The sequence below is a fragment of the Chrysemys picta genome, chromosome 1, assembly GCF_011386835.1.
Source record: "Chrysemys picta bellii isolate R12L10 chromosome 1, ASM1138683v2, whole genome shotgun sequence".
In the NCBI taxonomy this organism is placed as follows: Eukaryota; Metazoa; Chordata; order Testudines; family Emydidae; genus Chrysemys; species Chrysemys picta.
In genome coordinates, this window is record NC_088791.1 from 352,212,823 (window position 1) to 352,240,696 (window position 27,874).

At 45.3% G+C, this 27,874-nt stretch overlaps 4 protein-coding genes across 4 annotated transcripts; all 4 read right to left on the reverse strand.

The window, feature by feature from the left end:
• Positions 1-497: 497 nt before the first annotated feature.
• On the reverse strand, positions 498-3,300 carry LOC112061336 (olfactory receptor 52P1-like). The gene has a single exon (XM_042847365.2). It carries the CDS (start codon positions 3,271-3,273, stop codon positions 2,335-2,337), a length of 939 nt encoding a protein of 312 aa, XP_042703299.2. The 5' UTR covers positions 3,274-3,300; the 3' UTR covers positions 498-2,334.
• A 5,323-nt stretch (positions 3,301-8,623) lies between these two features.
• Positions 8,624-9,771, reverse strand: LOC135972250 (olfactory receptor 52P1-like). The gene has a single exon (XM_065549518.1). The coding sequence runs from the start codon at positions 9,742-9,744 to the stop codon at positions 8,806-8,808; it is 939 nt and encodes a 312-aa protein (XP_065405590.1). The 5' UTR covers positions 9,745-9,771; the 3' UTR covers positions 8,624-8,805.
• Positions 9,772-14,923: 5,152 nt separating this feature from the next.
• On the reverse strand, positions 14,924-16,246 carry LOC101934116 (olfactory receptor 52P1-like). The gene has a single exon (XM_042847979.2). It carries the CDS (start codon positions 16,244-16,246, stop codon positions 15,308-15,310), a length of 939 nt encoding a protein of 312 aa, XP_042703913.2. The 3' UTR covers positions 14,924-15,307.
• A 4,914-nt stretch (positions 16,247-21,160) lies between these two features.
• On the reverse strand, positions 21,161-22,099 carry LOC101936440 (olfactory receptor 52P1-like). Its single transcript, XM_008177374.2, has one exon. The coding sequence runs from the start codon at positions 22,097-22,099 to the stop codon at positions 21,161-21,163; it is 939 nt and encodes a 312-aa protein (XP_008175596.2).
• Between the last annotated feature and the right edge of the window lie 5,775 nt (positions 22,100-27,874).

Genomic DNA, 27,874 nt, shown 5'->3' on the forward strand with positions numbered 1-27,874 from the left:
CTGTCCTGGGCTCTCTGCCCATGGCCCCACTTTGATCTCCCCAGCTGCTCATCACGCTCGGCTGCCGTGTTATTTGTGGCACAGCCGGCGTCCACTATCCTGGCACTCTCCCCGCAGCTCCATTCTGTAGCTCAACCCTGGTTATCCATAGGTGCAGCTGATCTGCGCTGCCCCAGCTCCTTACTCTGGTCCTCTTCAGGCCCCCAGGTCCTGGCTCTTGTATGCTCCAACCCTCCAGATCTGCCTCCAGCCCAGCTCTGACTCTTCTGGGGTGCTTCTCTGGCCCAGGCTGGTTGCCAGATGTCTAATTAATTAATAGCCCAAAGGCACTTAAAAAAGAACCCAAAAATAGTCCAATCTATTTATTGAAGCAAATGGGTTTTTTTTATTAACACAGTGGTCTATTCATCAAGTAACAAATGAAATATTTTTTTAGATACCTAGTACAGATTTGATTTTTTTTAAAGTTACAAGCCCCAGCAGGAGCTCGTCCACATTAGCAAAAAAGTGATAAGCTGAAAATCAAATTCACATTCAAAACCCCAATACTGGTACTTGTATCCTGATTGAGGCTTGGCAGCTGTTTCAACCAAAAAATGGCAGATGAGGTTGTTAGAAATAGCCCCAAAGGAGCCCAAAACATATGTAGTGTAAAAACAAAAATTGCCAGATTTCTACTCCATAAATAGCCCCAAATCACTTAAAAACTAACCTAAGAGTAGCCCAATCTATTCCTTGTATCCCGATTGAGGGTTGGGAGGTATTTCAAACAGAAAATGGTGAATAACGATAATAAAAATAGCCAAAAAGGTGCCCAAAACATAGGTAGTGTAAAAACAAAAATAACATTATTCTATTATTTATTTCTGATTGCATTTAATGATAGTAGTCAATGCCCATATTTTGTGTTGAATTAATTTGTTACTGTTTGTCTCTAAAAGGCAACATTTCACCCTCACTGTCTACATCAGAAGTAGAATGTTTCTGCTCAGGGTCATACATCAGCAGTGACCAGTGCAATCATTTCTTTTGTTACTGTAAACTGTTCACAACAGATTTTGTATCATTGCATATACGCCCTCGCAAGAAGAATATTTTCTAAAAGCTCCTCTTGCATCTTGTTGTGCAGTTTTGTTTTTTATTAACACAGAGACCTATTCATCAAGTAACAAATGAAATATTTTGTTAGATACCTAGTACAGATTTTATTTTTTAGAAGTTTTGTTTTTATCAAGTTCATCTGAGCAAAATATCTTTCAGCTGCAGCGTTGCCAAAAGGTAGCGACAGCAATGAAAGAGCAAATCAGCCAAGTTCACTAAAATCTTTGCCCTCAGTGACATACATGTGTTTGACCCAACCCCAGACTGCTCAACTAGGTTGTCCTGAGTATGAGGCCAGAGAACCATAGGCAAAACTCTCCATTGCTACTTCAGCTATCTAAGGACTCCACCAAACAATGGCAAAAATGAGATCTCTCCGAATCTATCTCTTGAAGAGCTGAGCAAAGTACAATCAATTAGCACTGGAAGCAATTCAGTCACCTGGATCTTTGGTGGTAATCCCTGTTTCACCTGTTTCACAAACTCCAACATAAAATCTCAACACCAAGATTTGACTTCTTCGATGACGAGAAAAGTTAGTATGTATTTTGAAAGTTCCAGCCGAAAAGTGACTCTAATATCAACTGTGAAAATCAGTAAGTTATATGACTTAAAGTTGATGTCATAGTTTAACACAGCAGTCCAGTTCTCAAAAATACACAGTTCCATTACTCTCACCAACAAGTGCTAGTAGAATCTCTTCAATTCCTTCAGCAGATTTCCCGAATTACCACTTTCCTACAGAAACATTTGGTTTATCCTCCAGGCTCCCTGAAGGATTAGAAGTAGAAAAATCAGGAAAATTTGGTTCACTGGACCACTGCACATATGATAAAGAAGCTCAGCATTGTAGTTTCTTTCTTTGTCTTTGGTTATCTGGAAATATAGCTTCAGTTCATTGAACAGATCAAGAAACTTGTTCACACAGGGTCCACCTTGCGTCAGAAACCTGCAGTGTTATCCGGTTGTCTGGAAGTCACGGAAAGGCTGCGTGAAATGCATGCAGGGGTGGGGGCTGACAGTTAATGTAGAAAGAGATCAGATGACGGCCAGAGAGAGGGATCTCAGCAATGGAGAGAGCAGTACTTGCTGATGGAGTGATAAGATGCTAAGTGTGAGGAACTTCTCATACTGTGAACTTCCGCAATGCTGACCTCAGCCAAACGGGGACACAGCACCCTTGATTCTTTCACCCTCTTGTCACACAGGTTTAAAGTTAGTGGTCCCAGGCGATCACATTCTGCAGGGGCATTTGCCCACTTTGTCACGAAGCTCTTTGGTTTTGACTCCATAAATGATAGGGTTGAGCATGGGGGGGATGAGGAAATAGAGGTTGGCCAAGATGATGTGAACATGGGGAGCGATGCCCTGACCAAACCTGTGTGTCAGAGTGGTGAAGAGGAAGGGAGTATAAGTTGTCAGCATCACACAGATGTGGGCTGTGCAGGTGTTGATGGCTTTCTGGTGGGCTTCCTTATGGGAGATTTTAAGGACGGCCCTGATGATCAGACTGTAGGACAGGGCAATGAGCATCAGGTCTAACCCGATGACTACAAATGTTATCACCAAGCCATGTGTCCTGTTGACTGTGGTGTCCCCACATGACATTTTTGACACAGCCATGTGCTCACAGTACGTGTGGGGGATAATGTGATTGGCACAGAATGGCTGCCTGCTCAGGAGAAGGGGAATTGGCAGAACGAGGAGAACAGCTCTCATCAAACCCACTAGCCCTAGCTTAGCTATTCTTTCGTTGGTGAGGATGGTGGTGTATCGCAGAGGGTTACATATGGCAACATAGCGATCAAAGGCCATTGTCACAAGGACGGCTGAATGTGTCATAGAACCCGCGTGAAGGAAGAATAATTGGATGAGGCAGCCACCCACAGTAATGCTTTTCAAATTGAACCAAAATATACACAGTGCCTTTGGCATGACGGAGGTAGACATGGCGATGTCTGTGAGTGCCAGCATGCAGAGCAGCAGGTACATTGGCTTGTGCAGGGTTTCTTCTTTCCCTACAACAAACAGAACCATGAAATTTCCCAACAGGCCAATAATGTAGAACATAGAGAAAGGGATGGAAATCCAGATGTGGGCAGCTTCCAGGCCAGGGATGCCCATTAGGATGAATGTTGGAGGGTCTGAGGGGGTGAGGTTGAAAGATGCCATGAGGTGGTCGATGCGTCACTCCGGCTCAGAAATGCTCCAGGTGTCTGCGAAGGGAGAGAAGCACAGCAAGGGGGTTACACCCTTTATAACAAATAATCCAGTAAATATTTTAGTTAAATATTAACGATCTTGAAATGGGGTTGAGCAGTGAGGTGGCAACATTTACAGATGGCACCAGATTATGTAATAGCAAAGTCCAGACAAGTCCTCAGAGGGAGCTAAAAAAGCCAGGTGAATGGTCCGCACGATGGCAGATATACTTCAATGTCAATAACTGCAACATGTCCGCCCATTGGAGGGAAACGCTTGAATTCCTCAAACAGCTTACAAGGTTCTAATGTAACTGTTTGAACACAGGAGGGGGACATGGGCATTATGGTACACAGTTCTGTGAAGCCCTTCTCACAGTGGAAGCCTGGACAGAAACTAAGCAAAACCTTTGGATCCATGAGGAGTGACATGGGGAATCATACAGACAATACAATGCCATAAGATCAGTCAGTCGATGTTTCACACTCCGCTGGGCTCCTCTGTGTAGTACTGAGCATACTTCTTACACAGGATATTGCAGAATTAGAGTGGCCCAGGGAAGGGCAATGAGAATGATCAAAGGCCGGGGGCTCATATGGACTGGGACTGGTATTTTTACCTTAGAATGGAATTGAATAAGAGGGGATATGACAAAAATGTATAAATTACTGACTGGTGGAGAGTAGCTCTAGAATGTGTTCTCCCTGACTCATAATACAAAATCAAGAAGATATTCATTCAAGATGAAATGTGGCAAATTCAGATCAGATAAAAACAAAATTCTTTCTTTACTCACTGCTTAATTAGACTGAGGAACTCCTTGCCACAAGAGTAATTGAGGCCATGAGGCAAGCAAGGATTAGGAAGGGTTTGGACATTTCCATGAATAGTGAGACTATCCAGTAACAATTGTTACAGCTAAATAAATATTTTGGAAATCCTATAGGCCCACATGTTTCAGGGTAAAAGCCAATCTCTAGCTGTCAGGCATTAGGGTAATACCCTCATGATGGTTTTCCTCCCATCCACCAATGGCTGGGTTTCTTCCACCTTGTTCTGCAGCACCTGTGGCTGCCACTGTAAGACAGAGGACACTGGACTATATGGACCATAGGTCTGTCCATGATGGAATTGCTATATTGGATAGGAGCCAAGTTAACTTATGGAAACAGACATTATCCTGCTGGGCTATGCCTTTTGCTAAACAGAATGGGCATGAAGGGCACATCGGTCTTGGTATTTAGGGCTATGGGTCTGCACCTCTATTACTTCCCTCATTTCTTTTGGTGAGACACTTTCTTGCAAGCACCCAGCTTTCTCTGAGACATAAGTTACAGGTGTTAACTAACAAGTTTAAGCAGAGACATGTGTCAGCAACTCAGCTGCTAACACTTCTCATGCCTGATTATTGATTAAATTTGCAGATGACACGGAAATTGTTGGATCATAAATAATGCAGAGGACAGGTCACTGACTCAGAGCAATCTGGATTGGTTGGTAAACTAAGTCGAAGCAAACCCTGTGTGTTCTAATATAGCTATGTAGATACCTACATCTAGGAACAAAGAATGTAGGCGATGCTAACACGGTGCGGGACTATCGTGGGAAGTGCAGTGAATCTGAGCAAGAATTGGGGGCATGAAGAGGAAACTAACTAATCATGAGCTCCCATGTGTGTGACCCTGTGTCCAAAAGAGTGACTGTGATCCTGGACGATAACCAGGAGAATCTCAAGGAGAAGTAGAGGAGTTATTTTACCTCTGTATTTGGTGTAACTGCTGCTGGAATCCTGTGTCCAGTTCTGGTGTCCAGGATTAAAGATGGATGTTGATGCACTGAAGAGGGTTCAGAGAAGAGTCACAAGAATTAGTAACAGATTAGAAAACCTGCCTTATAGAGAGAGACTTGGTAGCTCAATCTATAAGATGGTTAATGGGTGACTTGATAACGGTCTGTAAGTACATACACAGGGAACAAAGATTTAATCATATGCTTTTCAGGCTACCATGAAGAGGTGTAACGGAATTCAATAGCTGGAAGTTATGTAAATAACATTTAACAACAACAATTGGAAACACCCAGGTTGCAGTTTTGTTGCTTGCCAGGGAAAAGATACCCTGAGCCCAAATGCACTCAGGGCTAGGAAGAGTCACAGCGCTGGACCAACAATCACAAGGCAAAATTTAATTTCAGCATCCACAACACCCAGCACTGCTCACCTGTCCCTTTATACCCCGGGATTGCACCGACAACGCTCAGCGCTACCTGTTTCTCTGTGTAAACCCCCTGCCTGCCCCCCCACAAACCCCAGCACTGCCTTCCTGCCTGTGTACATTCCACAACCCCCATCGCTGCCCATCTGTCCATGTACACCCCCCCCGTCTGCCCCATAACCAACAGTGCTGCCCACCTGTCCACATAGTGCAGCCCCTTACAAACCCACACATACTTCCCTGAGGCTGCTTTTTTGTATTGACAATTGCTGATTTTACCAGAAGGCTTTAATGGGGTTTGTCACGGGAGGAGGGATGGTCTGGATGGGGAACGGTGTCAGAGACAACCTGCTAGAGTGGTCCACATACCATTACAGTCTGACACACACCGCTTCCCCAGACCATCCCTCCTCCATGAGCAACCCCACTACAGCTTTCGGATAACATCAGCAAGTGCCAGCAGGGAAAAACAGCCTCTGGAAAGTATCTCCAGGTTTCTAACAGGCTGCAATATGTTAAAGCTGTGTGTCATTTTCAGGAAGGTTTACTCATGCTGGCTCCAGGCCATTGTGATCTGGATACTGTGCATCATGCTGTCAAGCCTCCCCCGTCCCCACAAACACATTGTGTGTTCCCGGACCTCCTGGTGAGTTTTCCAACATCGCCTGGTTTCCTCTAAACCAGAAATATGCTTTTATTTTTACTGTCTTTTGGCCCTTTTGGTGCTTCACAGACTCTGCAACCCAGAGATGCAGGGGCATGCTGAGAGCAGACCTCTCTCCCTCCCTGAATAAAAATTGTTATCCTAGTTGTTTTGAACCTTTAAGCCTGTGAGTTTGAGATCTGAGCAACTCTCCTCTCAGTTTTTTTTGGTCCAAATGAGCTCACCCATCCTTAGAGGCCAGAGGATGACTCCAGTTAAAGTCACTGGAGGCTCATGGTTGGTGTAAATGACATCAATTTTGTAAGTCCCTACATGTGGACTTAGGGTGATCTCAATGGGGCCAAGGTTTCACCCTTAGTGTTTAACTTTTGGCTTCAGATCTTTCTACAGAGAGCGCTATTCTGTATGGGTGCTGAAGAGTCTGAAGGAAACCCCCAGTTTATGTGGCATTCTGAGACCGGGCATGAAAGATGGGGATTTAAAAACATTTGGGCCCTGATTTTGCTCTCAGGGAAGCCTTTGTCAAGCTGGAGTGTCCCAGTGAAGGCGGAATGTAAGAGCAGAATCTGGCCAGTGTGTGACCCATTCTTGTTGTGAACCCTCCGGTAACACAGATACCCACTGCAGACGCTCTGGCTATTCTACCTAAAAGCACACTGAAGTTACTGACTTGGAAAACTTGAGCTAACCGGAGGAAAAAACACACAACCCCCAAAAAGGAAGCTACTGAGACAGATAGTAGGACACAGTAAGAGACAAAGAACTGATCTTAAAGACAGAGATTTGTCTAGGCTATTTCCAGTACATTTCTAGTTCCAATTTTACCAGGTAAATCCCTTGGTGTTTCACACCATCCTAAACAGATTGAGTCGCTGTCCTGGTGAATTCCTGCCCAGATGGTTGTTGACATGAACCCTGGAACTCTTCCTGAGCCCTTTGCACTATATTCAATGCAGAAACAGGCAACTCACCGAAATCCCACTCAGCACAGAGAGGAAATCTCCTTACTGTGACCGGAAGGCAGAGCCCTGAGAATCAGCATATGGATCTCGCGTGTCTGATATTCAGTGTGCTGGGCAGTGTCCTTTATAATTCCCCTGAACATTCCCTGCGGACTCTCAGGTTGGCCAGGACTCCTGGACAATTCCCTTATCTCCGTGAGCATCAGGAAGAATGGAAAATAGACCCAGTGGAATGTCAGCTTGAGAGCTTCCCCTGCGAGTGAAGAAATGATTCGCTGATAGCAGGGAGTTCGATTACCAGGGAAAAATGTTTCTTGCAGAATGTTCAGCTTAGCAGCTGATGACGGCTTTCTTTTCTGTGTGTAATGTACCGCCATCTGCTCTATGTTTGGGAATGCTGCTATGAGATACAGGACCAAAACCCATTTTCAATTTGAAAGATATTTGCCAGGTGTAAAGTGGATATTTATCTGGCAGCTCAAAATGTTCTAATAGTTCTTTTATTTTCTGCTTCGGGAAGGCATCAAATTTCAATACTGTGTTCATCTTTCAGAAATCGATGCAGAAATGGGCTGTGTTATCCTGCATCAGCACTAATACCCTGGGACTTCTCCACTTACTGTGTGATTTCTTCACCACTCCCAAGGTCTAAATTATCTGGAGTTCATCTCACATGCTAACCCATGTTTTACAAGGGAACAGCCTCATTTGTTGCCCTGGGGCCATTCTTACTGAATTAGACTCAGACTTGCATGTTTTATTTTATTTTACTTAGGAATTCACTTTGTTCTGTCTGTTACTACTTGATACCACTACTTTCCGTATATAGTAAAATCACTTTTTACTTATTAATTAACCCAGAGTATGTATTAATTCCTGGGTGGGGGGGGGGGACAAACAGCTGTGCATTTCTCTCTATCAGTGTTATAGAGGGCAAACAATTTATGAGTTTACCGTGTATATGCTTTATGCAGCGTAAAACAGATTTATTTGGGGTTTGGATCCCATTGGGAGTTGGGCATCTCAGTGTTAAAGACAGGAACACTTCTGTAAGTTGCTTTCAGTTAAGTCTGCAGCTTTGGGGCACGTGGTTCAGACACTGGGTCTGTGTTGGAGCAGACTGGGGTGTCTTGCTCAACAAGACAGGGTGCTGGAGTCCCAAGCTGGCAGGGAAAGCAGGGGCATAAGTAGCCTTGGCACATCAGTTGACAACACTAAGGGGGTTTCTGTGATCCAACCCATCACAACCAGAACACGGCATAGATGATAAAGAAGTTCAGCATTATAGTTTCTTTCCTTGTCTTTGGTTATCGAAAATGTAGCTTCAGTTCATTGAACAAATCAAGAAACTTGTTCACACAGGATCCACCTTGTGTCAGAAAGCTGCAGTATCTTCTGGTGGTCAGGAAGTCATGGAAAGGCTGAGTGACATGGCTTCCAGGGGTGGGGGAGAGATCAGATGACTGTCAGATGAGGGATCTCAGCAATGGAGAAAGCAGTGCTTGGTGATGGAGTGATAAGACACTAAGTGTGAGGAACTTCTCATACTGTGAACTTCCGCAATGCTGAGCTCAGCCAAACGGGGACACAGCACCCTTGATTAAGGAGGAGATATTCTTTCCCCCTCTTGTCACACAAGTTTAAAGTCAGTGGCCCTCGGCAATCACATTCTGCAGGGGTATTTGCCCACTTTCTCACGAAGCTCTTTGGTTTTGACCCCATAAATGATAGGGTTGAGCATGGGGGGAAGGAGGAAATAGAGGTTGGCTAAAAGGATGTGAACATGAGGAGGAATGCCTTGACCGAACCGGTGTGTCAGAGTCGTGAAGAGGAAGGGAGTACAAGATGTCAGCATCACACAGATATGGGCTGTGCAGGTGTTGAGGGCTTTCTGGTGAGCTGTCTTGGAGGAGATTCTGAGGACGGCCCTGGTGATCTGACCATAGGACAGGGCAATGAGCGTCAGGTCTAACCCGATGACTACAAATGTTATCACCAAGCCGTACGTCCTGTTCAGTGTGGTGTCCCCACATGACATTTTCGACACAGCCATGTGCTCACAGTACGTGTGGGGGATAATGTGGTTGGCACAGAATGGCTGCCTGTTCAGGAGAAGGGGAATTGGCAGAATTAAGAGAACAGCTCTTGTCAAACCCACAAGCCCTAGCTTAGCTATTCGTGCATTGGTGAGGATGGTGGCATATCTCAGAGGGTTACATATGGCAACATAGCGATCAAAGGCCATTGTCACGAGGACGGCTGAGTGTGTCATAGACCCCGCATGCAGGAAGAACAACTGGGTGAGGCAGCCACCCACAGTAATGCCTTTCAAATTGAACCAAAATATACACAGTGCTTTTGGCACAACAGAGGTAGACATGGTGATGTCTGTGAATGCCAACATGCAGAGCAGCAGATACATCGGCTTGTGCAGGGTTTGCTCTTTCCCTACAACACACAGAACCATGAAATTTCCCAATAGGCCAATAATATAGAACATAGAGAAAGGGATGGAAATCCAGATGTGGGCAGCTTCCAGGCCAGGAATGCCCATTAGGATGAATGTTGAAGGGTCCGAGGGGGTGAGGTTGAAAGCTGCCATGAGGTGGTGGATGTGTCAAACGGGCTCAGAAAGGCTCAAGGTGCCTGTGGAGAGAGAGAAGCACAGTGAGGGGTGGTTACACAGTTTTAAAAAAATAATACAGTAAATATTTTATAGTTATAAGCAATATAGAAAGGGGGGTGAGCAGTGAGGTGGTAACCTTTACAGATGGCACCAGATTATGTAGATCATAGTGAAGTCCAAAGAGGTCATCAGCGGGAGCTAACCAAACCAGGTGAATGGTCAGCATGATGGCAGATGAACTTCTATGTCAATAACGGCAACGTGTCCGCCCATTGGAGGGAAAAGCTTGAATTCCTCAAACAGCTTACAAGGTTCTAATTTCACTGTAGGAATGCTGGCGTGGGACCTGGGCATCATGGTTCACAGCTCAGTACAACCCTGCTCACAGTGCAAGCATGGAGAGAAACTAAGCAAAACATTGGGATCCAGGAGGAGTGGGATGGGGAATCATACAGAAAATAAAGTGTCATGAGATCTGTCAGTCAATGTTTCACCCTCCTCTGGGCTCCTCTGTGTAGTACTGAGCATCCTTCTTACACAGGATATTGCAGAACTAGAGTGGTCCAGGGAAGGGCAATGTGAATGATCAAAGGCTGGGGGCTCATATGGACTGGGACTGGTATTTTCACCTTAGAATGGAAATGAATAAGAGGGGATATGAGAAAAGTGTATAAATTACTGACTGGTAGAGAGTAGCTCTAGAATGTGTTCTCCCTGACTCATAATACAAAATCAAGAAGATATTCATTCAAGATGAAATGTGGCAAAGTCAGATCAGATAAAAACAAAATGCTTTCTTCACTCACTGCTTAATTAGACTGAGGAACTCTTTGCCACAAGAGGTAATTGAGGCCACGAGGGAAGCAAGAATTAGGAAGGGTTTGGACATTTCCATGAATAGTGAGACTATCCAGTAACAATTGTTACAGCTAAATAAATATTTTGGAAATCCTATAGGCCCACATGTTTCAGGGTAAAATCCAATCTCTAAGGCATTAGGGTAATACCCTCATGATGGTTTTCCTACCATCCACCTATGGCTGGGTTTCTTCCACCTTGTTCTGCAGCACCTGTGGCTGCCACTGTAAGACAGAGGACACTGGACTATATGGACCATAGGTTTGATCCATGATGGAATTGCTATATTGGATAGGAGCCAAATTAACTTATGGAAACAGACATTATCCTGCTGGGCTATGCCTTTTGCTAAACAGAATGGGCACGAAGGGCACATCAGTCTTGGTATTTAGGGCTATGGGTCTGCACCTCTATTACTTCCCTCATTTCTTTTGGTGAGACACTTGCTTGCAAGCACCCAGCTTTGTCTGAGACATAAGTTACAGGTGTTAACTAACAGGTTTAAGCAGAGACATGTGTCAGCAACTCAGCTGCTAACACTTCTCATGCCTGAATATTGATTAAATTTGCAGATGACACGGAAATTGTTGAATCATAAATAATGCAGAGGACAGGTCAGTGACTCAGAGCAATCTGGATTGGTTGGTAAACTAAGTCAAAGCAGACCATGTGTGTTCTAATATAGCTATGTAGATACCTACATCTAGGAACAAAGAATGTAGGCGATGCTAACACGGTGCGGGTCTATCGTGGGAAGTGCAGTGAATCTGGGCAAGAATTGGGGGCATGAAGGGGAAACTAACTAAACATGAGCTCCCATGTGTGTGACCCTGTGTCCGAAAGAGCGACTGTGATCCTGGAACAATAACCAGGAGAATCTCAAGGAGAGGTAGGGGAGTTATTTTACGTTTGTATTTGGCACTTGTGTGACTATTGCTGGATCCTGTGTCCAGTTCTGGTGTCCAGGATTAAAGATGGATGTTGATGCACTGAAGAGGGTTCAGAGAAGAGTCACAAGAATTAGTAAAAGATTGGAAAACCTGCCTTATAGAGATAGACTTGGTAGCTCAATCTATAAGATGGTTAATGGGTGACTTGATAACGGTCTGTAAGTACATACACAGGGAACAAATATTTAATCATATGCTTTTCAGGCTACCATAAAGAGGTGTAACAGAATTCAATAGCTGGAAGTTATGTAAATAACATTTAACAACAACAATTGGAAACACCCAGGCTGCAGTTTTGGTACTTGCCAGGGAAAAGATACCCTGAGCCCAAATGCACTCAGGGCTAGGAAAAGTCACAGCGCTGGACCAACAATCGCAAGGTAAAATTTAATTTCAGCATCCTCAACACCCAGCACTGCTCACCTGTCCCTTTATACCCCGGGATTGCACCGACAACACTCAGCGCTACCTGTTTCTCTGTGTAAACCCTCTGCCTGCCCCCCTACAAACCCCAGCACTGCCTTCCTACCTGTGTACATTCCACAACCCCCATCGCTGCCCATCTGTCCATGTACACCCCCCCATCTGCCCCATAACCAACAGTGCTGCCCATCTGTCCACGTAGTGCAGCCCCTTACAAACCCATACATACTTCCCTGAGGCTGCTTTTTCGTATTGACAATTGCTGATTTTACCAGAAGCCTTTAATGGGGTTTGTCACGGGAGGAGGGATGGTCTGGATGGGGGACGGTGTCAGAGACAATCTGCTAGAGTGGTCCACATAACATTACAGTCTGACACACACCGCTTCCCCAGACCATCCCTCCTCCATGAGCAACCCCACTACAGCTTTCGGATAACATCAGCAATTGCCAGCAGGGAAAAGCAGCCTCAGGAAAGTATCTCCAGGTTTCTAACAGGCTGCAATATGTTAATGCTGTGTGTCATTTTCAGGAAGGTTTACTCATGCTGGCTCCAGGCCATTGTGATCTGGATACTGTGCATCATGCTGTCAAGCCTCCCCCGTCCCCACAAACACATTGTGTGTTCCCGGACCTCCTGGTGAGTTTTCCAACATCGCCTGGTTTCCTCTAAACCAGAAATATGCTTTTATTTTTACTGCTTTTTGGCCCTCTTGGTGCTTCACAAACTCTGCAACCCAGAGATGCAGGGGCATGCCGAGAGCAGACCTCTCTCCCTCCCTGAAAAAAAATTGTTATCCTAGTTGTTTTGAACCTTTAAGCCTGTGAGTTTGAGATCTGAGCAACTCTCTTCTCAGTTCGTCTTTGGTCCAAATGAGCTCACCCGTCCTTAGAGGCCAGAGGATGACTCCAGTTAAAGTCACCGGAGGCTCATTGTTGGTGTAAATGACATCAATTTTGTAAGTCCCTACATGTGGACTTAGGGTGATCTGAATGGGGCCAAGGTTTCACCCTTAGTGTTTAACTTTTGGCTTCAGATCTTTCTACAGAGAGCGCTATTCTGTAAGGGCGCTGAAAGAGTCTGAAGGAAACCCCCAGTTTATGTGGCATTCTGATACCAGGCATGAAAGATGGGGATTTAAAAACATGTGGGCCCTGATTTTGCTCTCAGGGAAGCCAGTGTCAATCTGGAGTGTCCCAGTGAAGGCGGAATGTAAGAGCAGAATCTGGCCAGTGTGTGACCCATTCTTGTTGTGAACCCTCTGCTAACACAGATACCCACTGCAGCGGCTCTGGCTATTCTACCTAAAAGCACACTGAAGTTACTGACTTGGAAAACTTGAGCTAACCGGAGGAAAAAAACACACAACCCCCAAAAAGGAAGCTACTGAGACAGATAGAAGGACACAGTAAGAGACAAAGAACTGATCTTAAAGACAGAGATTTGTCTAGGCTATTTCCAGTACATTTCTAGTTCCAATTTTACCAGGTAAATCCCTTGGTGTTTCACACAACACTAAACAGATTGAGTCGCTGTCCTGGTGAATTCCTGCCCAGATGGTTGTTGACATGAACCCTGGAACTCTTCCTGAGCCCTTTGCACTATATTCAATGCAGAAACAGGCAACTCACCGAAATCCCACTCAGCACAGAGAGGAAATCTCCTTACTGCAACCGGAAGGCAGAGCCCTGAGAATCAGCGTATGGATCTCGCGTGTCTGATATTCGGTGTGCTGGGCAGTGTCCTTTATAATTCCCCTGAACATTCCCTGCGGACTCTCAGGTTGGCCAGGACTCCTGGACAATTCCCTTATCTCCGCGAGCATCAGGAAGAGTGGAAAATAGACCCAGTAGAATGTCAGCTTGAGAGCTTCCCCTGCGAGTGAAGAAATGATTCGCTGACAGCAGGGACTTCGATTACCAGGGGAAAATGTTTCTTGCAGAATGTTCAGCTTAGTAGCTGATGACGGCTTTCTTTTCTGTGTGTAATGTACCGCCATCCGCTCTATGTTTGGGAATGCTGCTATGAGATACAGGACCAAAACCCATTTTCAATTTGAAAGGTATTTGCCAGTATCCCTTTGAGGGGTGTAAAGTGGATATTTATCTGGCAGCTCAAAATTTTCTAATAGTTCTTTTATTTTCTGCATCGGGAAGGCATCACATTTCAATACTGTGTTCATCTTTCAGAAATCTGTGCAGAAATGGGCTGTGTTATCCTGCATCAGCACTAATACCGTGGTGCTTCTCCACTTACTGTGTGATTTCTTCACCACTCACAAGGCCTAAATTATCTGGAGTTCATCTCACATGGTAACCCATGTTTTACGAGGGAACAGCCACAGAGTTTGCCTCATGTGTTGCCCTGGGGCCATTCTTACGGAATTAGACTCAGACTTGCATGTTTTATTTTATTTTACTTAGCAATTCACTTTGTTCTGTCTGTTACTACTTGATACCACTTAAATCCTACTTTCTGTAAAATCACTTTTTACTTATTAATTAACTCAGAGTATGTATTAATACCTGGGTGGGGGGGACAAACAGCTGTGCATATTTCTCTATCAGTGTTATAGAGGGCGAACAATTTATGAGTTTACCATGTATATGCTTTATACAGCGTAAAACAGATTTATTTGGGGTTTGGATCCCATTGGGAGTTGGGCATCTCAGTGTTAAAGACAGGAACACTTCTTAAGTTGCTTTCAGTTAAGTCTGCAGCTTTGGGGCACGTGGTTCAGACACTGGGTCTGTGTTGGATGAGATCGGCGTGTCTTGCTCAACAAGACAGGGTGCTAGAGTCCCAAGCTGGCAGGGAAAGCAGGGGCATAAGTAGTCTTGGCACATCAGTTGACAACCCTAAGGGGGTTTCTGTGATCCAACCCATCACAACCGGAATACGGCATAGATGATAAAGAAGTTCAGCATTATAGTTTCTTTCCTTGTCTTTGGTTATCGAAAATGTAGCTTCAGTTCGTTGAACAAATCAAGAAACTTGTTCACACAGGATCCACCTTGTGTCAGAAAGCTGCAGTATCTTCTGGTGGTCTGGAAGTAATGGAAAGGCGGAGTGACATGGCTTCCAGGGGTGGGGGAGAGATCAGATGACAGTCAGAGAGAGGGATCTCAGCAATGGAGAAAGCAGTGCTTGGTGATGGAGTGATAAGACACTAAGTGTGAGGAACTTCTCATACTGTGCACTTCCGCAATGCTGAGCTCAGCCAAACGGGGACACAGCACCCTTGATTAAGGAGGAGCTATTCTTTCCCCCTCTTGTCACACAGGTTTAAAGTTAGTGGTCCCAGGCGATCATATTCTGCAGGGGCATTTGCCCACTTTGTCACGAAGCTCTTTGGTTTTGACTCCATAAATGATAGGGTTGAGCATGGGGGAGATGAGGAAATAGAGGTTGGCCAAGATGATGTGAACATGGGGAGCGATGCCCTGACCAAACCTGTGTGTCAGAGTGGTGAAGAGGAAGGGAGTATAAGTTGTCAGCATCACACAGATGTGGGCTGTGCAGGTGTTGATGGCTTTCTGGTGGGCTTCCTTATGGGAGATTTTAAGGATGGCCCTGATGATCAGACCGTAGGAGAGGGCAATGAGCGTCAGGTCTAACCCCATGACTACAAATGTTATCACCAAGCCGTACGTCCTGTTGAGTGTGGTGTCCCCACATGACATTTTCGACACAGCCATGTGCTCACAGTACGTGTGGGGGATAATGTGATTGGCACAGAATGACAGCCTGCTCAGGAGAAGGGGAATTGGCAGAACGAGGAGAACAGCTCTCATCAAACCCACTAGCCCTAGCTTAGCTATCCGTGTGTTGGTGAGGATGGTGGTATATCTCAGAGGGTTACATATGGCAACATAGCGATCAAAGGCCATTGTCACGAGGACAGCTGAGTGTGTCATAGACCCCGCATTCAGGAAGAACAACTGGGTGAGGCAGCCACCCACAGTAATGCCTTTCAAATTGAACCAAAATATACACAGTGCCTTTGGCACGACAGAGGTAGACATGGTGATGTCTGTGAATGCCAACATGCAGAGCAGCAGATACATCGGCTTGTGCAGGGTTTGCTCTTTCCCTACAACATACAGAACCATGAAATTTCCCAATAGGCCAATAATATAGAACATAGAGAAAGGGATGGAAATCCAGATGTGGGCAGCTTCCAGGCCAGGCATGCCCGTTAGGATGAATGTTGAAGGGTCAGAGGGGGTGAGGTTGAAAGCTACCATGAGGTGGTGGATGTGTCCGACGGGCTAAGAAAGGCTCAAGGTGCCTGTGGAGAGAGAGAAACACAGTGAGGGGTGGTTACACAGTTTTAAAAAAATAATACAGTAAATATTTTATAGTTATAAGCAATATAGAAAGGGGGGTGAGCAATGAGGTGGTAACATTCAAATTCAAAACAGATAAAAACAAAATCCTTTCTTCACTCACTGCCTAATTAGACTCAGGAAGTCTTTGCCACAAGAGGTATTTGAGGCGATGAGGTAAGCAAGAATCACGATGGGGTTTGGCTATGTCCATGGATAGTGAGACTGTCCAGTAACAATTGTTACGATAAATAAATAGTTTGGAAAGTCTATATGCCCACATGTTTGTGGGGAAAAGCTAATCTCTAGCTGTTAGGCATTAGGGTGACACCCTCATGACGGTTTTCCTCCCATACAACTACGACTGGGTTTCTGCCACCTTGTTCTGCAGCACCTGAGGCTGTCACTGTCATAGAGAGAAGATACTTGACTAGATGGACCGTAGGTCTGTTCCACGGTGCAATTGCTATATTGTAAAGGAGCCAAGTTACCTTATGGAAACAGACATTATCCTGCTGGACTATGACTTTGTGCTAAACAGAATGGGCATGAAGGGCACATGGGACTTGGTTTTTAGGGCTATGGGTCTGCACCTCTGTTACTTCCCTCATTTCTTTTGGTGAGACACTTTTTTGCAGGCACCCAGCTTTGTCTGAGACATAAATTACAGGGGTTAACTGACATGGGTAAGCAGAGACATGTGTCAGCAACTCAGCTGCTAACCCTTCTCATGCCTGAATATTGACGATGACACGAAAATTGGGGGATCATAAATAATGAAGAGGACAGGTCAGTGATTCAGAGCAATCTGGATTGGTTAGAAACAATGTGTGTTCTAATATAGCTATGTAGATATCTGCATCTAGGAACAAAGAATGTAGGTGGTGCTAACAAGACGAGGACTATTGTGTAAGTGCAGTGAATCTGAACAAGAATTGGGGACATGAAGGGGAAACCAGCTAAACATGAGCTCCCATGTGTGTGACCCTGTGTCCAAAAGAGCAAATGTGATCCTGGGATGATAACCAGGAGAATCTCAAGGAGAAATAGAGGAGTTATTTTACCTCTGTATTTGGCGTAACTGCTGCTGGAATCCTGTGTCCAGTTCTGGTGTCCAGGATTAAAGATGGATGTTGATGCACTGAAGAGGGTTCAGAGAAGAGTCACAAGAATTAGTAAAAGATTGGAAAACCTGCCCTATAGAGATAGACTGGATAGCTCAATCTATAAGATGGTTAATGGGTGACTTGATAACGGTCTGTAAGTACATACACAGGGAACAAATATTTAATCATATGCTTTTCAGGCTACCATGAAGAGGTGTAACAGAATTCAATAGCTGGAAGTTATGCAAATAACATTTAACAACAACAATTGGAAACACCCAGGCTGCAGTTTTGTTGCTTGCCAGGGAAAAGATACCCTGAGCCCAAATGCACTCAGGGCTAGGAAAAGTCACAGCGCTGGACCAACAATCGCAAGGTAACATTTAATTTCAGCATCCTCAACACCCAGCACTGCTCACCTGTCCCTTTATACCCCGGGATTGCACCGACAACACTCAGCGCTACCTGTTTCTCTGTGTAAACCCCCTGCCTGCCCCCCCACAAACCCCATCACTGCCTTCCTGCCTGTGTACATTCCACAACCCCCATCGCTGCCCGTCTGTCCATGTACACCCCCCCATCTACCCCATAACCAACAGTGCTGCCCACATGTCCACGTAGTGCAGCCCCTTACAAACCCACACATACTTCCCTGAGGCTGCTTTTTCATATTGACAATTGCTGATTTTACCAGAAGGCTTTAATGGGGTTTGTCACGGGAGGAGGGATGGTCTGGATGGGGGACGGTGTCAGAGACAATCTGCTAGAGTGGTCCACATAACATTACAGTCTGACACACACCGCTTCCCCAGACCATCCCTCCTCCATGAGCAACCCCACTACAGCTTTCGGATAACATCAGCAATTGCCAGCAGGGAAAAGCAGCCTCAGGAAAGTATCTCCAGGTTTCTAACAGGCTGCAATATGTTAAAGCTGTGTGTCATTTTCAGGAAGGTTTACTCATGCTGGCTCCAGGCCATTGTGATCTGGATACTGTGCATCATGCTGTCAAGCCTCCCCCGTCCCCACAAACACATTGTGTGTTCCCGGACCTCCTGGTGAGTTTTCCAACATCGCCTGGTTTCCTCTAAACCAGAAATATGCTTTTATTTTTACTGTCTTTTGGACCTTTTGGTGCTTCACAGACTCTGCAACCCAGAGATGCAGGGGCATGCCGAGAGCAGACCTCTTTCCCTCCCTGAATAAAAATTGTTATCCTAGTTGTTTTGAACCTTTAAGTCTGTGAGTTTGAGATCTGAGCAACTCTCCACTCAGTTTTTTTTGGTCCAAATGAGCTCACCCGTCCTTAGAGGCCACAGGATGACTCCAGTTAAAGTCACTGGAGGCTCATTGTTGGTGTAAATGACATCAATTTTGTAAGTCCCTACATGTGGACTTAGGGTGATCTCAATGGGGCCAAGGTTTCACCCTTAGTGTTTAACTTTTGGCTTCAGATCTTTCTACAGAGAGCGCTATTCTGTATGGGTGCTGAAGAGTCTGAAGGAAACCCCCAGTTTATTTGGCATTCTGAGACCGGGCATGAAAGATGGGGATTTAAAAACATTTGGGCCCTGATTTTGCTCTCAAGGAAGCCTTTGTCAAGCTGGAGTGTCCCAGTGAAGGCGGAATGTAAGAGCAGAATCTGGCCAGTGTGTGACCCATTCTTGTTGTGAACCCTCCGGTAACACAGATACCCACTGCAGACGCTCTGGCTATTCTACCTAAAAGCACACTGAAGTTACTGACTTGGAAAACTTGAGCTAACCGCAGGAAAAAACACACAACCCCCAAAAAGGAAGCTACTGAGACAGATAGAAGGACACAGTAAGAGACAAAGAACTGATCTTAAAGACAGAGATTTGTCTAGACTATTTCCAGTACATTTCTAGTTCCAATTTTACCAGGTAAATCCCTTGGTGTTTCACACCATACTAAACAGATTGAGTCGCTGTCCTGGTGAATTCCTGCCCAGATGGTTGTTGACATGAACCCTGGAACTCTTCCTGAGCCCTTTGCACTATATTCAATGCAGAAACAGGCAACTCACCGAAATCCCACTCAGCACAGAGAGGAAATCTCCTTACTGTGACCGGAAGGCAGAGCCCTGAGAATCAGCATATGGATCTCGCGTGTCTGATATTCGGTGTGCTGGGCAGTGTCCTTTATAATTCCCCTGAACATTCCCTGCGGACTCTCAGGTTGGCCAGGACTCCTGGACAATTCCCTTATCTCCGCGAGCATCAGGAAGAGTGGAAAATAGACCCAGTAGAATGTCAGCTTGAGAGCTTCCCCTGGGAGTGAAGAAATGATTCGCTGACAGCAGGGACTTCGATTACCAGGGGAAAATGTTTCTTGCAGAATGTTCAGCTTAGCAGCTGATGACGGCTTTCTTTTCTGTGTGTAATGTACCGCCGTCTGCTCTATGTTTGGGAATGCTGCTAAGAGATACAGGACCAAAACCCATTTTCAATTTGAAAGGTATTTGCCAGTATCCCTTTGAGAGGTGTAAAGTGGATATTTATCTGGCAGCTCAAAATTTTCTAATAGTTCTTTTATTTTCTGCATCGGGAAGGCATCACATTTCAATACTGTGTTCATCTTTCAGAAATCTGTGCAGAAATGGGCTGTGTTATTCTGCATCAGCACTAATACCGTGGGACTTCTCCACTTATTGTGTGATTTCTTCACCACTCCCAAGGCCTAAATTATCTGGAGTTCATCTCACATGGTAACCCATGTTTTATGAGGGAACAGCCACAGAGTTTGCCTCATGTGTTGCCCTGGGGCCATTCTTACGGAATTAGACTCAGACTTGCATGTTTTATTTTATTTTACTTAGCAATTCACTTTGTTCTGTCTGTTACTACTTGATACCACTTAAATCCTACTTTCTGTATTTAGTAAAATTGCTTTTTACTTATTCATTAACTCAGAGTATGTATTAATACCTGGGTGGGGGGAACAAACAGCTGTGCATATTTCTCTATCAGTGTTATAGAGGGCGAACAATTTATGAGTTTACCGTGTATATGCTTTATACAGCGTAAAACAGATTTATTTGGGGTTTGGATACCATTGGGAGTTGGGCATCTCAGTGTTAAAGACAGGAACACTTCGTAAGTTGCTTTCAGTTAAGTCTGCAGCTTTGGGGCACGTGGTTCAGACACTGGGGCGGTGTTGGAGCAGACTGGGGTGTCTTGCTCAACAAGACAGGGTGCTGGAGTCCCAAGCTGGCAGGGAAAGCAGGGGCATAAGTAGCCTTGGCACATCAGTTGACAACCCTAAGGGAGTTTCTGTGATCCAACCCATCACAACCGGAATACGACATAGATGATAAAGAAGTTCAGCATTATAGTTTCTTTCCTTGTCTTTGGTTATCGAAAATGTAGCTTCAGTTCGTTGAACAAAGCAACTTGTTCACACAGGATCCACCTTGTGTCAGAAAGCTGCAGTATCTTCTGGTGGTCTGGAAGTCATGGAAAGGCGGAGTGACATGGCTTCCAGGGATGGGAGAGAGATCAGATGACAGTCAGAGAGAGGGATCTCAGCAATGGAGAAAGCAGTGCTTGGTGATGGAGTGATAAGACACTAAGTTTGAGGAACTTCTCATACTGTGAACTTCCGCAATGCTGAGCTCAGCCAAACGGGGACACAGCACCCTTGATTAAGGAGGAGCTATTCTTTCCACCTCTTGTCACACAGGTTTAAAGTTAGTGGTCCCAGGCAATCATATTCTACAGGGGCATTTGCCCACTTTGTCACGAAGCTCTTTGGTTTTGACTCCATAAATGATAGGGTTGAGCATGGGGGAGATGAGGACATAGACGTTGGCCAAGATGATGTGAACATGGGGAGCGATGCCCTGACCAAACCTGTGTGTCAGAATGGAGAAGAGGAAGGGAGTATAAGTTGTCAGCATCACACAGATGTGGGCTGTGCAGGTGTTGATGGCTTTCTGGTGGGCTTCCTTATGGGAGATTTTAAGGATGGCCCTGATGATCAGACTGTAGGAGAGGGCAATGAGCGTCAGGTCTAACCCCATGACTACAAATGTTACCACCAAGCCGTACGTCCTGTTGAGTGTGGTGTCCCCACATGACATTTTCAACACAGCCATGTGCTCACAATACGTGTGGGGGATAATGTGATTGGCACAGAATGACAGCCTGCTCAGGAGAAGGGGAATTGGCAGAACGAGGAGAACAGCTCTCATCAAACCCACTAGCCCTAGCTTAGCTATCCGTGTGTTGGTGAGGATGGTGGTATATCTCAGAGGGTTACATATGGCAACATAGCGATCAAAGGCCATTGTCACGAGGACGGCTGAATGTGTCATAGACCCCGCATGCAGGAAGAACAACTGGGTGAGGCAGCCATCCACAGTAATGCCTTTCAAATTGAACCAAAATATACACAGTGCCTTTGGCACGACAGAGGTAGACATGGTGATGTCTGTGAATGCCAACATGCAGAGCAGCAGATACATCGGCTTGTGCAGGGTTTGCTCTTTCCCTACAACACACAGAACCATGAAATTTCCCAATAGGCCAATAATATAGAACATAGAGAAAGGGATGGAAATCCAGATGTGGGCAGCTTCCAGGCCAGGAATACCCGTTAGGATGAATGTTGAAGGGTCAGAGGGGGTGAGGTTGAAAGCTGCCATGAGGTGGTGGATGTGTCAAACGGGCTCAGAAAGGCTCAAAGTGCCTGTGGAGAGAGAGAAGCACAGTGAGGGGTGGTTACACAGTTTTAAAAAAATAATACAGTAAATATTTTATAGTTATAAGCAATATAGAAAGGGGGGTGAGCAATGAGGTGGTAACCTTTACAGATGGCACCAGATTATGTAGATCATAGTGAAGTCCAAAGAAGTCATCAACGGGAGCTAACCAAACCAGGTGAATGGTCAGCATGATGGCAGATGAACTTCTATGTCAATAACTGCAACGTGTATGCCATTGGAGGGAAAAGCTTGAATTCCTCAGACAGCTTACAAGGTTCTAATTTCACTGTAGGAATGCTGGCGTGGGACCTGGGCGTCATGGTTCACAGCTCAGTACAACCCTGCTCACAGTGCAAGCATGGAGAGAAACTAAGCAAAACATTGGGATCCAGGAGGAGTGGGATGGGGAATCATACAGAAAATACAGTGTCATGAGATATGTCAGTCAATGTTTCACGCTCCTCTGGGCTCCTCTGTGTAGTCCTGAGCATCCTTCTCACACAGGATATTGCAGAATTAGAGTGGTCCAGGGAAGGGCAATGAGAATGATCAAAGGCCGGGGGCTCATATGGACTGGGACTGGTATTTTTACCTTAGAACTGAAACGAATAAGAGGGAATATGAGAAAAGTGTAGAAATTATTGACTGATGGAGAACGTGTTCTCCCTGACTCATAACACAAGATCAAGAAGACATTCAATTAAGCTGAAATGTGGCAAATTCAAAACAGATAAAAACAAAATCCTTTCTTCACTCACTGCCTAATTAGACTGAGGAAGTCTTTGCCACAAGAGGTATTTGAGGCCAGGAGGTAAGCAAGAATCACGATGGGGTTTGGCTATGTCCATGGATAGTGAGACTGTCCAGTAACAATTGTTACGATAAATAAATAGTTTGGAAAGTCTATATGCCCACATGTTTGTGGGGAAAAGCTAATCTCTAGCTGTTAGGCATTAGGGTGACACCCTCATGACGGTTTTCCTCCCATACAACTACGACTGGGTTTCTGCCACCTTGTTCTGCAGCACCTGAGGCTGTCACTGTCATAGAGAGAAGACACTTGACTAGATGGACCATAGGTCTGTTCCACGGTGCAATTGCTATATTGTAAAGGAGCCAAGTTACCTTATGGAAACAGACATTATCCTGCTGGACTATGACTTTGTGCTAAACAGAATGGGCATGAAGGGCACATGGGACTTGGTTTTTAGGGCTACGGGTCTGCACCTCTGTTACTTCCCTCATTTCTTTTGGTGAGACACTTTTTTGCAGGCACTCAACTTTGTCTGAGACATAAATTACAGGGGTTAACTGACATGAGCAAGCAGAGACATGTGTCAGCAACTCAGCTGCTAACCCTTCTCATGCCTGAATATTGACGTTTGCAGATGACACGAAAATTGGGGGATCATAAATAATGAAGAGGACAGGTCAGTGACTCAGAGCAATCTGGATTGGTTAGAAACAATGTTTGTTCTAATATAGCTATGTAGATATCTGCATCTAGGAACAAAGAATGTAGGTGGTGCTAACAAGATGAGGACTACTGTGTAAGTGCAGTGAATCTGAACAAGAATTGGGGACATGAAGGGGAAACCAGCTAAACATGAGCTCCCATGTGTGTGACCCTGTGTCCAAAAGAGCAAATGTGATCCTGGGATGATAACCAGGAGAATCTCAACGAGAAGTAGAGGAGTTATTTTACTTCTGTATTTGGCGTCACTGCTGCTGGAATCCTGTGTCTAGTTCTGGTGTCCAATCCATTAAAGATGGATGTTGATACACTGAAGAGGGTTCACAGAAGAGTCACAAGAATTGGTAAAAGATTAGAAAACCTGCCTTATAGAGATAGACTCAAGGAGTTCAATCTATTTAGTTTAACTAAGATGGTTAATGGGTGACTTGATAACAGTCTGTAAGTACATACACGGGGAACAAATATTTAATCATATGATTAGCATACGAAGAGGTAACAGAATGCAATATCTGGAAGCTACATAAATAACATTCAACAACAATTGGAAACACTCAGGCTGCAGTTTTGTTTTTTGCCGGGAAAAACATACCCTGAGACCAACCCGTGCACTCGGGGCTAGGAAAAGTCCCAGTGCTGGCCTTGAACCAACAATCTCAAGATAACATTTAATTTTAGCATCCACAACCCCCAGCACTACTCACCTGTCCCTGTATACCCCCTGATTGCACTGACAACCCTCAGCGCTGGCTGTTTCTCTGTGTACACCCCTTGCCTGTCTCCTACAACTACCAGCAATGCCTTCCTGCCCATTTACATCTTACTCCCTACTCCACAACCCCCATTGGTGCCCGCCTGTCCATGTACACCCCCTGCTTACCCCAGATCCAACAGCACTTCCCGCCTGTCTATGTTGTCCCCCCACTCCCACAACATCCAGCCCTGCCACACAGTGATACCCCTCACCCAGGTCCAAAACCAGGTGCCAAACCCCACAGTGACACCTCACAGAAATTCCCTAAGAGTAGGTTAAACTCAGGGTCTCCTTGCACTGGGGAAAAGTGGGGGATCAGCCTGAAGATCCTTTCTGGGGGCAAAGGGAACCCCAGCAGTTGCATCAGATGCAGCTCACTCTGTCAGAGGGAAGGAGAGTGGAGCAGACCCAGTGGGAGGGAAAGAGGACATGGAGATTGCAAGTAGCCAGCATGACTAATTCTTCCTCAAAATGACACACAGGTTTAACATATTGCAGCCCGTTAGAAACCTGGACATACTTTCCTGAGGCTGCTTTTCCATGTTGGCAATTGCTGATGTTACCAGAAGGCTGTACTGGGGTTGCTCACAGGTGGAGGGATGGTGTGGATGGGGGATGGTGTCAGAGACAATCTGTTACAGCGTGGTCCACATAAAGTTACAGTCTGACAGACACCCCTTCCCCAGGAGGCCTCGTTACAGCTTTTGGGTCTGTGCGTTAGGCAGGATGTCCATTTCCTATTTCACCCAGTTTCAGGACTCCACGCCATTGTGATCTGGATACTGCGCATCAAGCCTCCCCCGACCCCCATCCCACACATTGTGTGTTCCTGAACCTCCTTGTTTCCTCTAAGCCAGAAACATGCTTTTCTTTTTACTTCCTTTTGGTGCTTCACATCCCCTTCAGACCCAGAGATGTAGAGGCACCGAGAGAGCAGACCCCTCTCCCCCATGAAAAATAAGTTATCCTAATTGTTCTGAACCTTTAAGCCTGTGAGTTTGAGATCTGAGCAACTCTCCTGTCAGTTCTTCTTTCATGCAAACGAGCTTATCTGTCCTTAGAGGTCACAGACATCTCCAGTTAAAGTCACTGGAGGCTCATGGTTGGTGTAAATGGCGTCAGTTATATAAGTCCCTACATGTGGACTTAGAGTGATCTCAATGGGGCCAAGGTTTCACCCTTAGTGTTTAACTTTTGTCTTTGGGTCCTTCTACAGAAAGTGCTATTCTGTAAGGGCGCTGAAAGAGTCTGAAGGAAACACCCTGTTTATGTGGCATTCTGAGACCGGGCACTAAAGAAGGGGATTTCAAAACAGGGAAGCCTTTGTCAATCTGGAGTGACCCAGTGATGGCAGAATGTGAGAGCAGAATCTGGCCAGCGTGCAGTCCATTCTTGTACTGAACCATCTGGTAACACAGATACTGACTGCATAGGCTTTGGCTATTCTACCTAAAAGCACAGTGAAGTTCCTGACTTGGAAAACTTGAGCTAACCGGAGGAAAAAACACACAACCCCCAAAAAGGAAGCTACTGAGACAGATAGAAGGACACAGTAAGAGACAAAGAACTGATCTTAAAAACAAAGATTTGTCTAAGCTATTTCCACTACATTTCTGGTTCCAATTTTACCAGGTAATTCCCTTGGTGTTTCACACAATACTAAACAGTTCAAGTCGCTGTCCTGGTGAATTCCTGCCCAGATGGTTCTTGACATGAACCCTGGAACTCTTCCTGAGCCCTTAGCACTATCTTCAATGCAGAAACAGGCAACTCACCAAAATCCTGCTCATCTCCTTTCTGCGACCGGAAGGCAGAGCCCTGAGTATCAGCTCATGAATCTCACATGCCTGACACTCTGCGTGCTGGACAGCATCCTTTATGATTCCACCGAACAGTCCCTGTGGACTCTCAGGTTGAATGGGACTCCCTGACAATTCCCTTGGCTCCGTGATCAGCAGGAAGAGCAGAAAATAAAGCAAGGAGAACGTCAGCTTGAGAGCATCCCCTGGGAGTGAAGAAATGATTCAGCAATAGCAGGGACTCAGATTCTCAGGGCAATCAGAGTCTTGCAGACTGTTTAGCCTAGTAGTTGATGATGGCTTTCTTTTCTGTGTGTAATGTACCGCCATCTGCTCTATGTTTGGGAATGCTGTTATGAGATACAGGACCAAAATCCATTTTCAATTGATCGGAGCAGCATAGCGCTGCATACCACCCATGCAGTTGTAATATCCAGTCCATCAGCCTCTTAAAAGTCACTGGCACCGAAGGGCATGGAAAATGCTTTCTTCTCCCAGGATTCTGGTATCACAGGTATTTGCCAGTATCCCTTTGTGAGGTGTAAAGTGGATATTTATCTGGCAGCTCAAAATGTTCTAATAGTTCATTTACTCTCTGCATCGGGAAGGCATCACATTTCAATACTGTGTTCATCTTTCAGAAATCTATGCAGAAATGGGTTGTGTTATCCTGCATCAGAACTAATACCATGGGACTTTTCCACTAACAGTGTGATTCCTTCACCACTCCCAGGGCCAAAATGACCTGGAGTGCGTCTCACATGGTATCCCACGTTTCACGAGGGAAAAGCCACAGAGTTTCCCTGATCTGTGGCCTTGGGCCCATTCAGAATGGTGGTATTTTACGTAGATGTGCCCTACTAGAGTGAGAACACCGTGGTAAAGGAATCAAACAACTGCTACATCTGGATCTTTTGTTTGGGCTACAGTCCTTCCCCCATGCTTGTGTCACAGGTGCCGATGGGCCTAATCTGGGCTCTGGAGGGTATCAGTGTGATGGGTTGTCACCCCGGGGTGCAGTCCGGGAGCCATGAGAACTGCTGAAACCCCTCTAACCACTCATCTGGGCTTTTTTTTCACAATGCTTTACTGGTGATTCAACCTCTCCAGGTCCTGTTACCACCCAACACAACAGCATATGGTGCCACACACCCAACTGAGCTACCCAAGGGTTTACCTAAGCCACTCAAGGACAAAAAGGAGACACCTGCCAATTTCCCAGCTCCCCAGGATCACAAGGCCCACTGGAGTATAAATCCGGTGATCTTTACAATGTAAGCTCATTAACAGAGTTTTCCCTCCCCTCGATGTGGGAAGGATATGCAACAAGCCTGTATTAACCAGCTGGGATTTTTCCCAGTCACGTCACTCAAAGGCGTAGTTTTGAGAAAGCGGAAAACAACTTTAAGAACAGAAAGTTAGATTTTAAGTGATTATAAGTGATAGCAAAGAGATTACCTAGCAAATTACTTAGCAAATAAACAAAACCACAGACTAGATAGATCGGATACTAGATAGAATTGATACTACATAGATTAAATATGAATTAGCAATTTCTCACCCTGGCTGATGATACAAGCAGTCCACCAGGTTTCCATACACAGGCTAGAAATCATTTTAGCCTGGGACCAGCACTTTCCCCTGTTCACTGTTTGTTCTAGATGAGTAAGGAAAACCTCCGACAAAGA